The sequence below is a fragment of the Pseudopodoces humilis genome, chromosome 6 (assembly GCF_049639895.1).
Source record: "Pseudopodoces humilis isolate 2021_Gansu_Grassland_sample_001 chromosome 6, ASM4963989v1, whole genome shotgun sequence".
Lineage (NCBI taxonomy): Eukaryota > Metazoa > Chordata > Aves > Passeriformes > Paridae > Pseudopodoces > Pseudopodoces humilis.
Window position 1 is genome coordinate 31605228 of NC_142205.1, and position 13944 is coordinate 31619171.

The 13944-nt window shown below is 40.1% G+C and overlaps 1 protein-coding gene across 2 annotated transcripts in view; it reads right to left on the bottom strand.

Annotated features, from left to right (window-relative positions):
* Nucleotides 1-13626, bottom strand: part of SNX25 (sorting nexin 25) — an 84863-nt gene extending 71237 nt beyond the window's left edge. The window contains exons 1-2 of one of the 2 annotated variants that reach the window (XM_005517664.3): nt 13180-13626; nt 1079-1163 (exon numbers count right to left, since the gene is read on the bottom strand). In XM_005517664.3, coding sequence (XP_005517721.3) covers nt 1079-1163; nt 13180-13626 — 532 coding nt within the window. The remainder of the gene's footprint in view (nt 1-1078; nt 1164-13179) is intronic. The other variant, XM_014263137.2, reaches the window with a different exon arrangement.
* Nucleotides 13627-13944: the final 318 nt, after the last annotated feature.

Consider the following 13944-nt stretch of genomic DNA (forward strand, 5'->3'; position numbering starts at 1 on the left):
TTTCAGAACTATCACAGGCAAAAAGTCCTGTCTATTTTCATAGAAACTGATCATTTTGTACTATAAAAAATGAACTACTGCTTTAGGGACTGCATTCAGTATTTCAAACTGATTGCATTCAGTACCTCAAGATGACTCAGTCACCTTTCAAACCTAAACCACTTCGTATGGTAGAGCAAAAAGTACAGTCTCAAAACAGAGAAGTTGGCTTCATCACTTAGGCTGGAAGAAATAAAACTAAATCTGACAAGTTTGCTCTCCAAAATTCAGAGTGAGATAGGAAGGTAAAAGCTACTCCGAAAAAAAATAAAATTTCAGAAAGGCACGAGCTGTCACAGCATAAGGTACTTAACTAAAAAATGAATCATTTAAGTAACTTTCAGCCTTACTGAGTAGGGATGGCCTCATGCATCCAACTCCATGATGACATAGATAGGTAGTGTTCCAATTTTTTCATTTTTCTACATATCCTGCTAATAGCTATTCATAAAAATAACTTTAAAAACATAACACATACCAAGGTGTCATAAGACAACCAACTCATTTAAAGCAATTATAATTTTCAAAGATACTCTCAATTTATGAAAAAGATAGGAAAAAGTGCTGCAAAGAAATCTTAAAGGAAAAGGTATTCAAAATTAGATAAAATATTTACAAAAGACTGATATACTGTATCAGCCAGAAATACAAATGTTGATTTTAGAGTCAGTTTTAAAGGCAAGAATTGCACTAAATGGGAAGACTGTATGCAACTGGCTACAGGATTTCTCAATTCAGGAAAACACAGTCAAGAATATTTAAAGTGTTATCACTTTGATTTGTGCGTAAGTATTAAGGACTATATTTCAAAGTATTTCTGTAAAAAAATAGCCACTACAATGACAAGGTATCAGTTGAACAGCAAAAGCAACATAACATTACTTATTACTGTGGTTTTCTTGAGAAGACTATGACCTTGCCACTGTATTTTATACCATGGAAAAAAATTGGGTCATATTCTAAAGTCTTGGAATATTGTGCAGCTATGGTTTGCTAAAATGACAAGAGATATTCAGACTCCAATGCACCTAAGACTCACCTTCCTTCAGTGCTTTATCCATATTGTGAGAAATAACCACTCTCCTTGACTGGATTGAATCATGAGAGCTTCCAGACCAGTTAATCTGAAATTCAAACAGAATATACATGATCAGAGGCAGAAATAAACCAAAAGTTACAGAAGGAATAAAACTGCAATTCAAGGCAATAGTACTGTATCATTTGGTTTTATACAAATATTGTCACGTCCTATGGTTAAAACAGAAGAGTTTGTCTATGTGGTTATTATACATTGTTCATTAAGCACATATTAACACTTGTGTACTGATCATTGTACACCTTGGAAAATTATCTTAAGGTTTTTTGGTAGAAAGTTGCTGTATTCATTTGCAAGACAGTGCACTGAGAATAGGACGTGTAAGTAACAGAACAACTGGAACTCTTTGATTCAGTATTTTCACAGCAAATAAAACATTTTTATAGCCTACTGTGAAAATGGACTTAATTTAGCTTTGTAAACTGCTTTTAAAACAAACGAGAAGCCTTCAGATCGCACAGTAATTTTGGTTCACATTCTTTTGGCCTTCTTCCTTCAAAGATACTTCTGGCCCTCTGCATTTTAAGCTGCTGTCCTATACAAATATTTGTCTTTATTGGAGTATTCACTCCCACAGTGTCCAAACAGGTGGGCGGATGGAGAAACATTTTTCAGGGTATAGACAAAAAGCAGTGACTCATGATGTATTCATATAGAAAGGAGTGTAATTCAAAACAGAAATAGAAACTTTTCCCACTGTCAGTCAGCTTGGAGCTCACTCTTCTTTGCAAGGAGAAAGCACTTCAGAAACATCCCCATCTCTCCAACATTCACCATACAGAGAAAGCAGTATAAACAAAGTAAAAACACTGTTTAATGCTCTTAAAGGTAATATACCATTATTTCAGCCAATTTGCAGGCCAATACTCTGTATTTTGATTTGTTTTCATCTACTTCAGATACATGCATTTAGAGTCTAACAAAGTTCATCCAACTGGACCTAAATAAAGGAGCCTATGCACTACCTTTAACAGCAAAATAAACCTTCTCAGGCACACAGCCAAGTGACAGGTACTTTCCATGCTTGAGTGCCCCCCCTACTCATAGCTTATTTGTTCCACCTTTTGGATGAATGTAGCAACACTCCCTAGACTTCTCCCAGTCACTATTCTGAGACCATGATTGTGGTCTTTCAGCTGATTTCTTCCTTCCTTCACAACACTACCAATGGCAGGAGCAGCAAGACCTCAGCATATCTGCCTCCATTTGCAGTCCCCCGTCACTATCAAGACAATAGTTAATGATGGGTAAGAACAGAGTATTTAGTGAACCACTACAGATTTCCAAGTCCTTTTCTGACCTGAACACAGGTAAAAGCTTCAGCCACACCCAGGTAAACAGCAGGAGAAAGTATTTTTTCTCTTCATAAGGACACCTAACACTATTTGTGAGGCTCCAATACATCATATCTAGCTACTAATGTTATCACACTTCCTCAACACAAAGCTGTGTAAATGCCAGTCACACCATTACTTCAGGATCTTTCTGCTTTATTTGCAGCAGGAAATGGCATGATTTCAAAAATTAAAAAGAGAGGACTCATTAAACACCCCAAGTACCTTAGGGGAAGGGATTCAGAAAACCCGATTAAACGAACTCACTCAGGGAGTTCCTAAAGATGAGTCCTAAAGCTCTATGCTCAACACACTCCTCCTTCATTAACACTCATGCCTTGGTATACATACACTTGGGTTTCTCACAAGGCTAATCCTTCTGCTGAACTGAGTCCTACCTTCATGAAGGCCAGTGACCTCAAGCTAACTTAGGCATCACAAGTTGCATCACAAACATCGCAGGAAGCGTTTTTTATGGCCTAAAAGCATCAGTAAGAGCTCCAATGCAGTGCTCACCAAATTGCTCCTTTCAAAACTAGTTTAAACACAAGCTAAACATAAACAAACTTAAAAAAAAAAAAGAAAGAAAGCAACCTTCAGAGGGGATTATAGTTGCAAGAAGGTAAATAGCTTCAGTGAATTTCCACATCACCATATTATGATCCAATCTGTGCAATACCAAAGAGCAAGAACTGATCATTTTATGCTTCAAACTTGAACCCTCATTTTAAGAACAAGGCTGACTACTACTGACTCAGCAAAATGCTGCCTCTTGAACACCAGACATCAACTCACACTTCAGCTTGCAAGAACACATTCCAATGAAAGTATCCTCTACAGCTGGTATATTTGACTTCTAAAAGGCACCATCTATTAATGTAAAAAAACGGTTGTTCAAGATGTGATAAAAAATAATGTAAAAGGTAAAAATTAATACCACCACTAGCAATAACGATGCTGCTGCATGAAAGTAATTATTGAAGGGCAAAGATGCACAGTGTATTGGACTTTCTGAGTAGTTTTCCATACACATACAGATATTGCATACAACTATGAACTGTGGAAAAGCAAAGAGCAAAAGAAACCACCTTGGCTTAAAATAAGGTTTCAACTTCATTAAAAAAACACATTTTCAAGAACAGATGAGAATCTAACATTTGAATAAACATTCATATGTATAGGAGTGATCATAAAATTGTCTGGGTTGGAAAATACCTCCAAGAGTTCAAGCATTAACCTATGAGACTGGGTGGGTTAGTTCAGGTTTAAGAAAAAAACACTTCAGGGAGACCTTACTGCTGTCTCCAACTACTGAAAGACAGGATACAGAGAAAAGGGAGCCAGACTCTTCTTGCAGATGCACAGGACATTAGGAAACATTGCAACACAGGAAATTCCCATCACAAGGCAAAACTATTTTGATCATGAGGCTTCTCAAGTATCCGAATAGGGGTGCTGACAGGCTGTGGAGTGTCCATCTCTCAATCTTCCTCATTCTGAGCAAGAAAGTGAACTAGATGCCCTACAGATATCCCTTCCAACCTGAACTATTCATGATCCTTGATGACTCTTCAGAGAGCTGTTAATTTCATGATTGATAACATATCAGACCTAAAGGTGTCTTGTCTAAAACAGCTGATCAAACTCACTTTTTCTTCCCATTTTATGAATTGTGTTTCTTGCATTTAACAGAACAAAGACTTAAGTCTTGTTAGTTTAGGTTTGCTTTCAAAAAGTACTGTTTCTGTGACAATAATAATAACAATGAATTAATTAAATAAGCAGGCACCCCCAAGTTAGAAGACATATGGAAACAAACACCTTAGAAACAACAGTAACAACCTGGTAACACAGATAACCAACATCTGTGACAACAGAAGGATTTCAGAAAACTCACAGTCCAAGCTCAGCTCTAACAGCTGAGAGAATGAAAAATACAGCATATTTCACTGGAAGACTTTCTTCCCACCCCTGACTCAAGTCAAATGGAGGGCATATGTAGAAAACAGGTTCAGCAAGAAAGCCTAGTTTTGAATGTTTTCACATTTTTCTTCACGTTATTCATCTAAGGAAAAATGGTGCTAGATTTCATAATATTTGGCAAATATTTTTTTAAATAGTTGGCATAACCCTGACTGAGCCAAATACATTTGTAAATTGATTTAACACTGTTGAAGTTCTAGTTTAGATGCTCTTCTACGCTGATTGAAATATGGCACGTTCCTCCATGAGTTCCTGACTCGTACTGTCACAGGCCTCAATAATTTATTTTTTTTTAAAATTGGTGTCAAGACAGTTGGGTTCCATTCTGTAGATTTTATTGGCAGATAATGACAGAAACCAGACTGAAACATAAATAAAACTTAAAAGGACTTGAAGGGGTAGGGGTGGAGCACATTTTGAAAGTATATGCTGAGAACGTGGTTGCTAACAAAGAGGGAGGCCTGTTTCCTGGAACAGTTCAAGTTTTCCTCAGTTTTGACTTTGCTTACAGGCTCAAAAAAAGGATGTGTGCATTTCCTGCAGACTTTTGAACAACACTCATTGTTTGATACTTTTGAAAACTATTTAAGATGAAGAAAACAACAGTCTAAATGGGCCAAGAAAAGAAAAGCCTGACATTGAATATGAAATTTCGTCTTAAGTTCAGTCTCCTACAGATACAAAAATTAAATAAATGTCATTTATTGATTTAAACTATATAAGTAATTTTAAATTAGCTCTGAAGACAAAAATAAATGTTAAGGATTTAAGAAAGTATTTCAACAACAACACTCAATAAATGGCAAAGCACAGAGAACATGGGCATACCTTCCACTACCAAGAAATTAATTTGCAACACTTGGCATCAAATGTAATTTTTAAAACACAGCAGCAGAAAGCCTGGCACCTGCTACAGGCACACCACATGCAGCTTTACTCTGCCATGGAATTAAGGCCAGAAGCAGAGAAAAATTTACAATTACCCCTATTACATTAACTCAATTACAGCAAAACTAGAACAGAGATCATGACAGATGCCACAATATAAATGGGCATTGTGGAATAGAGATGTTTAATCACTGATCTGAAAGGCTAAGACTGTGTCAAATTCAGCACACACAAATCAACCAGTTACTCATAGTTACCAATTCCTCCCTACTAACTTTCCCCTTATCTTTGTAAGACATACATTAATATCAGCCTGGACCTTGATAATAAAGAGTCACAGCCTCAAACAATACTTCACTGAACTCTCCATAAATTCATATTTAACATATGTGGATAGATATGTTCTTATTCACATATTACTTCTTATAGATTCTCTTATCCAAGCATTACTTCAACTAATGATGCAAAAATAAATTTCTGTTCACAAGAGTTAATATTTTTTAATTTATACTTATATTTACAGTCCTATTTAAGATAACATGGCAAGTATGTATGTGTCACATTCAGCATTAGGGATATCATAATTACCAATTTAAAAGTCAACATACTTAAAGCATGTTAATCCTATTATCTTAAGCATAATTATATCAATTATTGTATGATATCATCTCATTATTTCTACTAATATAGTAGCTCTTGGAACATGTAAACTGTGTTTATCAGATGGGGATCTTCCATCTCAACTGTACCAGGTTTAAAACCAGTAAAACTGTAACATTATAAAAACTTTATAATCAGGGCAGAACTTTCTTCATTTGAGATTTCATAGAATACCAGACAGATAAGAATAAGAATATGAAAATGAAACATTTCTCAGGTATTACTTTCATTCTCATCAGTACAACCAAGAAATAATGGGTAAGTTTGCATTCAAATTGCTGCTCAGCAAGAAATACAGGATTATCCTGTGCTGGAATTTTTAATATTGCCATCAAAATGAAGTCTTAAATTAATTCTCAAGGTACAGGCATAGCCCCAGTTTGCTGAACATTTCCACACTCTCCTCCTCTGTGAAGAAATGACAAGAACCCATGGTCTATACTTCAAGGCCAAAAGAGCCATATGGCATGAAAACTAAACTGCTGGCAAGCCAAAAAAACCAGCACAAAGTCATGCTTGAGCTGCAGAGTGTCAGCTTAGCAACCAAAGACAAACTTCTGTGAGGTCTATTGCTATACCCTCCCTGCCCGTGACTTTTCACCATACACACTTTTTAAAAAAATTATTATTATTAAAACATGCCAAATGAATTATCATCATTCATTTTATTACCATTAACTTGCTCTGTTTCACTGTGCATATTTAATACAGAAAAAAGTGGTATAGAATGGCTGGTCTCAAAAAATCTCCCATAGTCACAACACAAATCTGTTCTCCTCATGACTGCATAATTTCTTTATCTTTTTAACCACTTGAAGTAACAGCTTGGGAAAGGATACAGTATTCTATGTAACTGGCTCTTTCCTTGGGTAAATTCTGCTGCACTCCTTTGTAGAGAGTAAGAAACCAAGACTTGGCAATACAAGAGAACTTTATGTGATTTTATTTTCAGAACGTTTCTGATACATGTCTATACTATTTTCAGTGTCAAAGTGTACCTTGAATGCAGGATGTCTTCACTCTTGACCTTATTACAGAGGTTTTATAGCCACCCTTAGAATTTCCCTGCAAGAGACTTGGACAGTAAGATCTTTTTGAGCCCACCACCCATCCTTACTGACTTAGCAGAGCTTGATTATCTGGAGAAATTAACTAGCTCCCTATTTATGTTTTCAATCATAAAACACTGTTCATGTGAGCAGCAGTCCCTACAAAGGTAAAACCAGCCCAATTCACAGCAAAATATGAGATATCAATCTGACACAAAGTTTAGAAAACTAAATGTCAAGCACAATAAAATGCAGAGCTGACAACAACACAGGATCCAATGAAAGAAATCAGAAAGGACTGCATAACAAGACAAGAAACATCCAAATATTCATTATGATAAAAATTGTGTGGAAAACTAAGTCTGCTCACTGCTATGGGACAAAGAATTGAGAGAGTCTGAAAAACATTTCATTTCCTGAGGTCAGTCTCCTGTAATAATAAAGTTATCATTTCAAAGTTACACCTGCAGGTAATCAACATATGCAGTCCTAACAAAGTTCCAATCCTGAAAAAGCTTATAAATCCCAAATTATAACAGATGTTCCACAGATCCCTAAAAATAAACTGTACCAGAAATGTCCAAACCACAAGCCCCTGCTGAACTGTAACAGAACACTTGCACTTCATGTAACATTCCCTTAACATTTTCAAATACTCATAAAATTGGTAGAAATTGTTAAAATATATTTTCATTATTTTAATTTCAGGACTTTCCTAGTAGTAAACTCAACCAGATCATCAAAGGCTCATTGTTGACCTGCCTATAAATGAGACAGAACCAAGAACAAACATATGAGACTCTGAGTTCTGTTAAAAATGCACTAAACATATCTTCGCCTTTCCATCCAGAGACTACCCATCAATTGAAAGACTGGCAGTAGATCAGGATATCTGCTTGCAAGCCTGAGACAGTCTAAAGCGTGACAAAAGTGCCACGACCAGCTATTGCTTTTACAAAAATCCTTCAATATCAGAGCTCTAAATATCCCCTGTGCAGCCAGAGAATGGGACAGACCACAGAACATGCTTGGCTTTAGGTTTAGATAAACCCATAAATACTTTCAAAGTCTTATTAAGGCATAAAGATCAAAATTGGAAGGACTTAGGAAGCTTCTCCTCTCTTTCACTGTTCATCCAAACTATTTATTACCTCAAGAACTCTTTTGCATCCAACTTGAAATTTATGCCCACGGATGGCAAACCTTCCACTTCCCACAGCTACTGGGGCTCCTGCAGCTTCATCTCATGGCAAAAGTTCAACAGTGAAGGAAAAAAACCTCTGTGTCTTTTCTCTCTGCTTCCCTTATGTTCTTCACAAAGGGCAGAGCACTCAGCTTGGATACTATGACAGATACTCAACCTCAGTTAAGTTGTCATTCCACTTGAAACATTGGGACCATTTCCATTTCACTATGCATCCTCCTACGGCTTGACAAACAGCACTACTATGCTCCAGGATCCAGATATTTCAACGACAGCCTGGTCCAATGAATAAAAGGCTTTACCCATTCCCCCTCCACTAAAGGCAAATTCACAAAAATCCATGTTCAAGGATGGAACATGCCTTTAGGAACATAAAACATGATCACATGTAGTGTGATCTGGCTGCAGGGCCAGGACACAAGAGTAAACTAACACTAAAAATTGAGAGCTATTAAACTGTAGTAAACAATAGTGACCAAATATGACAGGAGATTACTTTTAAAGGAATACTAAAAGTAACTGACAACTGTTGATTGTACAAAACTAAAGATAGGGCGTTAGAATACATGTACACTTTTCACTGGGAAAAAAAAAGCACATTTATTATCCTTCTGTTAGTGCTGCAGACAGACGAGGTAGATCCTTCTCTATACAGAATATCACTCACTTAATCTGAATTTAAAATGCAGCACTTAAATCTAATAAACTAATCATTGTGTTTTGCATTATTTAAACGAAGTTGATAACCCAGCTTTTGCTTTGAATCAGAGTCAAAACACTATACTGAAAAGAAAAAAGAAAATCCTGTCTCTGCCAGTTTTTTTGGCAGAGAAACAACTCACACAAATGTGGGAAAAAGTGTTTTCCTTCCCCTTCCCACTAACTTGGTTAACATGGTTCTTCACATGAGTGAATGCCATTTCCCTCTACAGCCACACAAGGTAAAAGGAGTTTTGGAAGCAAACTCGAATTTTAAAGGGTTACACATGTTCTAACCCAGGGCTATGTTTGCCATGAGCAAGTCCACTGGTACTTGAGAAGTAAAAATCCCCTTTAAAACTCACTAAAGTACAATTGGGTCATCATGCCTTTTTGATGCCTTGCATTTTGCTGCTCTCCTCCAACACAAATAATCTTGTCCTAAAACAGCTCCTGTAAAGTGTTGAAAAATACCTGACAATAATATAATACACAATTTCACTGACTCATTCAATTACTATTATTTCAGTATCAATAGGAATTATTTACCAATATTATCAGTACCTGCAATTACTCAAAGTATTAAGTAAGACATTATTATGAGTTGCCCATACACCTCTCTTCCAATGAAAGACAGGTCTTTATGTGGAAGCCAGGAGACTGCCCAGATAGTTTTTGTGAACAGAGCTGTCACCTACAAAAAAACTACATTGAAAGCACAATTTCTCATGGGGATATAAATCACACAGCTTGCTTTGCAATTCTCAGCATATTTCAAATGTTCTTGCTGAGATACATGACTTCAGGAGGAAGTCTTCACCTTTCAAGTCCCAAAGGAGTTACACAATAATGGACAAAGCACAGCTTCACATTCAAGAAGATGGCTACTCTAGCTGCAAGTTCAAGCAAAATGAAAAAAAGATACCGTACCTTGCTCTTCTGAAATCCAGACCTACAACACTGCACTTCTTCACTCATATTCCTCACTTGCATGAGCATGAAAATCAACAGCACTGAGCCCTCACATGCTAAGTGGCTATACAAAAACCTCCCTCTATTCAGCACAGCACAAGGGACTCCATTCAACTTCCCTTTGACGTTGGTCAAGAGTACTCCCACTAACTTTCCAAGAGCTACGTCTGACTACCACTAGAGTAAATATTTATTCCTGAATACTTACTCTTTCCTCATTTGTTAATCCCAATGTGAAAAATCACACAAAGAATGAAAAGTGAATTGTCTAAATGTTGTACATAAAACACATGAAGACTGAGATGCAAGTCATAATAAGGTTTTTACCTCATATTTTTTTCCTAATTATTAGGCCAACAGGTAATTCATCATTCTTGAGGGAAAGAAAAAACAAGGCTGAAAAAATTATATCTTTGCTGTCATGATACTACTGGCTCACAGAAAAGACAAAAGGATCATAAGGTTCTATGAAAAAAATGAGAGTAACAACTGAATGATAGAAAAGCAGTGTAAATGCAAAAGGATGAAAAAGACAAAAAAGCAGGAAGCTTTAGTGAATGGCCTACACTTCTATATGCTGCCTATCTAGACAATATTTTCTTCACCTACATGTTGCTGAAGCCCCGATTAGAAAGTCTGCTACACATATACAAAATCATGTTCAGAAAAACTCTTCAAGAAGCTTTGCAGTCCTGAAGCCACTTTGTACCAGAAAGAAATCAAGAAAACTATAAATTGAAGGTAAAAGAAACCAAATTATGATGCCTGGAATTACATCTAAATAGAAAGGATAAAATACCACACTCCTTGTTTGGACATCCCTTTCATGTAAGCAAAACTTTTGGGAGCAGTGCAAAGAATGAGAAAAAAAATTCAATGGAGTCAGGGAGAGAGTAACAAAACAATCCTGGGAAGATTTTTAGCAGGTCCTGCTGCCTTACCAGTGAATTTTAAATACCAAATTTCAATTTCCTTCTGAAACAACAAAAACATCTCATAGAGCTACAATAAATGCAAACACTATAAATTAGACCACACAACACAACAGCAGATGTGCACTATTTACATATACAAATCCAATGGGTGGACACAACAGAAGAACATCTTCAAGAGAAATGCACAGTAACACACCATAAAAAGAAAGTGCAGATGGCACAGTAACAGAAGTGACTATTTGTGTCTGGACAGTTCTAGTTTCACTGCTTTCAGTAGGCTTATGTTTTTCAGTAGGCTTACATTTTTCACAAAGGAGGAGATAAAGAAAGCAATATATTTTATTTTTTTTTTCAAATCTTGGCTTCCCAAATTAAATTGATTTTTATGGTTCAGCTGTTTCACTAATCTAAAAGCTGCTCTTCATTGTGGCAGCAGGGAGGTTTTTATTGCTAAGTTCATATGTAGATCTTTTTTGGTACTATGTAAAAGTATGTTAACTCACCCAGATGTTCAGACAAGTGTTCAAGTACATAAATGCCACTGGACCAATGGCATTAACACTGAAACACTCTTGTAAATCTGAAAGCAACAGGAATAGCTGTTTTGATGATCAATTGATTCATTTGCATATTTTTTCTGTTTGATGTGACATAGTTACATAGTTAGTATGGCTAAAAACAAAAGCATGTAGTCCTCTACTAGAAGGTGTTTATGCACGTAACACACATTTGTTACCTAGCACTCCTATGACAAAAACCACCTGAACAATCCCTGGCTGTACCCACCTTTTTGCTTATCACTCTGTGTGTTGCATCTTACTTCTCACCTTAATGCTCATACACATTATTTATTCTTCACTTCCTTCAAAAAGCTGAGTATGATGTTGAGTGTACAAAGCAAAGAGAATGTTTAAAAAGATACTACCAATAAGACAAAATTAGTATCACACAGAGCCACACATAGATCCCGAATGCACCTTTGCAAGTTGTTTTATTCACTGAATTCAACAACCCCTGGCCAAATGATCCTTACTGGCAACAAAACTCTGCCAGTTTCCATTAAATGCAGACCAGGAAAAGCATAGTGCTCCCAAACACAGGCTCCTTCTCTCCCTAGGTCAAAGAATGAAGGAATAACCCATTATAACAGGTTGTTAGCAACTTGATTGAAAAGACAGAAAGACAACAGAAAGACAACTGTATCAGCAAGTGATTTGTAATAGGTTCTCTGCCCTGCCAGCACCCTCTGCGTTCTGCAAACTCAGCTGCATCGACTGCAGCCCCAGAAACACGTGACAGCGTTACTTACTTACTGCTCCCAAGAAGTGTACGTGTAATAAATGTAACAAACTGGGTTACCAGAACAGCTAGGCTGCACACCCAGGCCACACAAATTCCCTTCCTTTTCCTTTTTAGACGGCTCTCAGGTACCTTGACAGTACTGAAGGGAAATAGAACTTAGACAGCACAGTCTATTCATTGTTGCAGCGGTTCATGTGCTAACACACCTACAGCTCACCGTGAGGGGCCAAGGGCGCCTGACTGGAGTCACCAGCTGTAACGTTAAACACCACATCCCTGTACCCATGGCAAAGCAGGGGTGCGGGCAGAGTCTCAATTTTCAGCAGTAGTTTTTCAGGCTCATCTAGGAACAGCTCCCAAGGACTGGATGATGGGGAACAGGGGACGTGAATGGGAGGAAAGTTTCCAAATGCCTCGTGCTATCAGTCCCATTCAGAAGAACTCGAAAAATACTAAGCTGTGAGCTAAAAAGAGCTCGTGAACTAGTACATTTTAGAATAGGTACAGAAAATGAAGTTGTTTCCCTTTTGCACAGAGCTCTGCAAAGGCTTGAGTACAAAATGGCACTAGGATAACACTATCTGAAGCTGTCCAACTTCAGAGAACTTCAGAGAATTAAAGCAACATTAAACTGCCTCTTCGACCAGGTCTCTCTCTTTTACCAGTGACATTTCAATGGAAGGAGCAGAAAAGGATTCGAGACACAGCCACCGTGGAGCGCACACAGCGAACTACTGTGAGAGCATTCCCTCAATCCGGAGGTCTCCCTCGGAGCAAAGCGTTGATTTTTCCGGTGCTCCTGCTACCCTCCAACACAACTTTTGCCATTTAAAGCCCCCGTCGAGCGGCAGAGTGCGCGCAGACTCCTGCGGCCGCGGTAGGACAGCAGGACACCAGGTTCGGGTGGCGCGGCGTTCCACGGCGGAGCGAGGGCCGCGCCACCTCCGCCCCGCCGCCGGGCAGGGAGGGCGCGCCGCGGCCACCGCCCGCTCCGCTCCCCTCCCCTCCCGCTACTCACCCCCGCGACCGGCCGGAACGGAGTGACTGCGGCGAAGTCCGGCGGCGGCAGGCGGCGGCGGCCGCGGCACATCAGGACGATCAGGGTGCCCAGCGCGGCGGCAGCGGCGGCGCAGCCCGCGTAGAGGGCGAGGCGGAGCAGCAGCAGCGCCAGGCCCGGCGGCCCCCCGCCCCCTGCCCCGGCCCGTTCCTGCCCCAGGTGGACGACGGACACGGCCAGAAGCCCCAGTCCCGCCGCCAGCACGAAGCGGGATGAGCCGGGATCCTCGTCCTCCTCGTCTTCCGCCGCCTCCTCCTCTCCGCCGCCGACCACAGCGGCGGCCGCCGGGGCGCTGCGGCGGCGCGCCTCGCCGCCGGGGCCGTGCGAGCCCAACGGGCCGGGGACGGCGGCCCCCACCGCCTCGGGCTGCCCGGCCGTGCTGCTAGCGCTGTCGGCACCGGGGAACATGCTGCTCCTGGCTCCGCTGGGAGCAAGCGCATCTCCCGCCGCGGCAGCCCCCTGCGAAGGTCGCCGCTCCCGGGCCCCCCCCTCTCCTCCGCCGCCGCCGCCTCCTCCGCCGCCCGCCGCCGCCACTGGCACCGCTGCGGCCGCCGGGGGAGCCGGAGCTCATGCCCAGCGGCAGGAGGGTGCGGGGGGGGCGGGCCGCTTTCTGGCGGCAGCGCTGCCCCGCGCTGGGCGGCGGGAGCCGAGCGCCGTGGCAGCAGCCGCGGAGGCCCCGCCGCGCCGCTCGGTGTCCGGCCGGGGAGGGGGCGGAGGCAAGGGCGG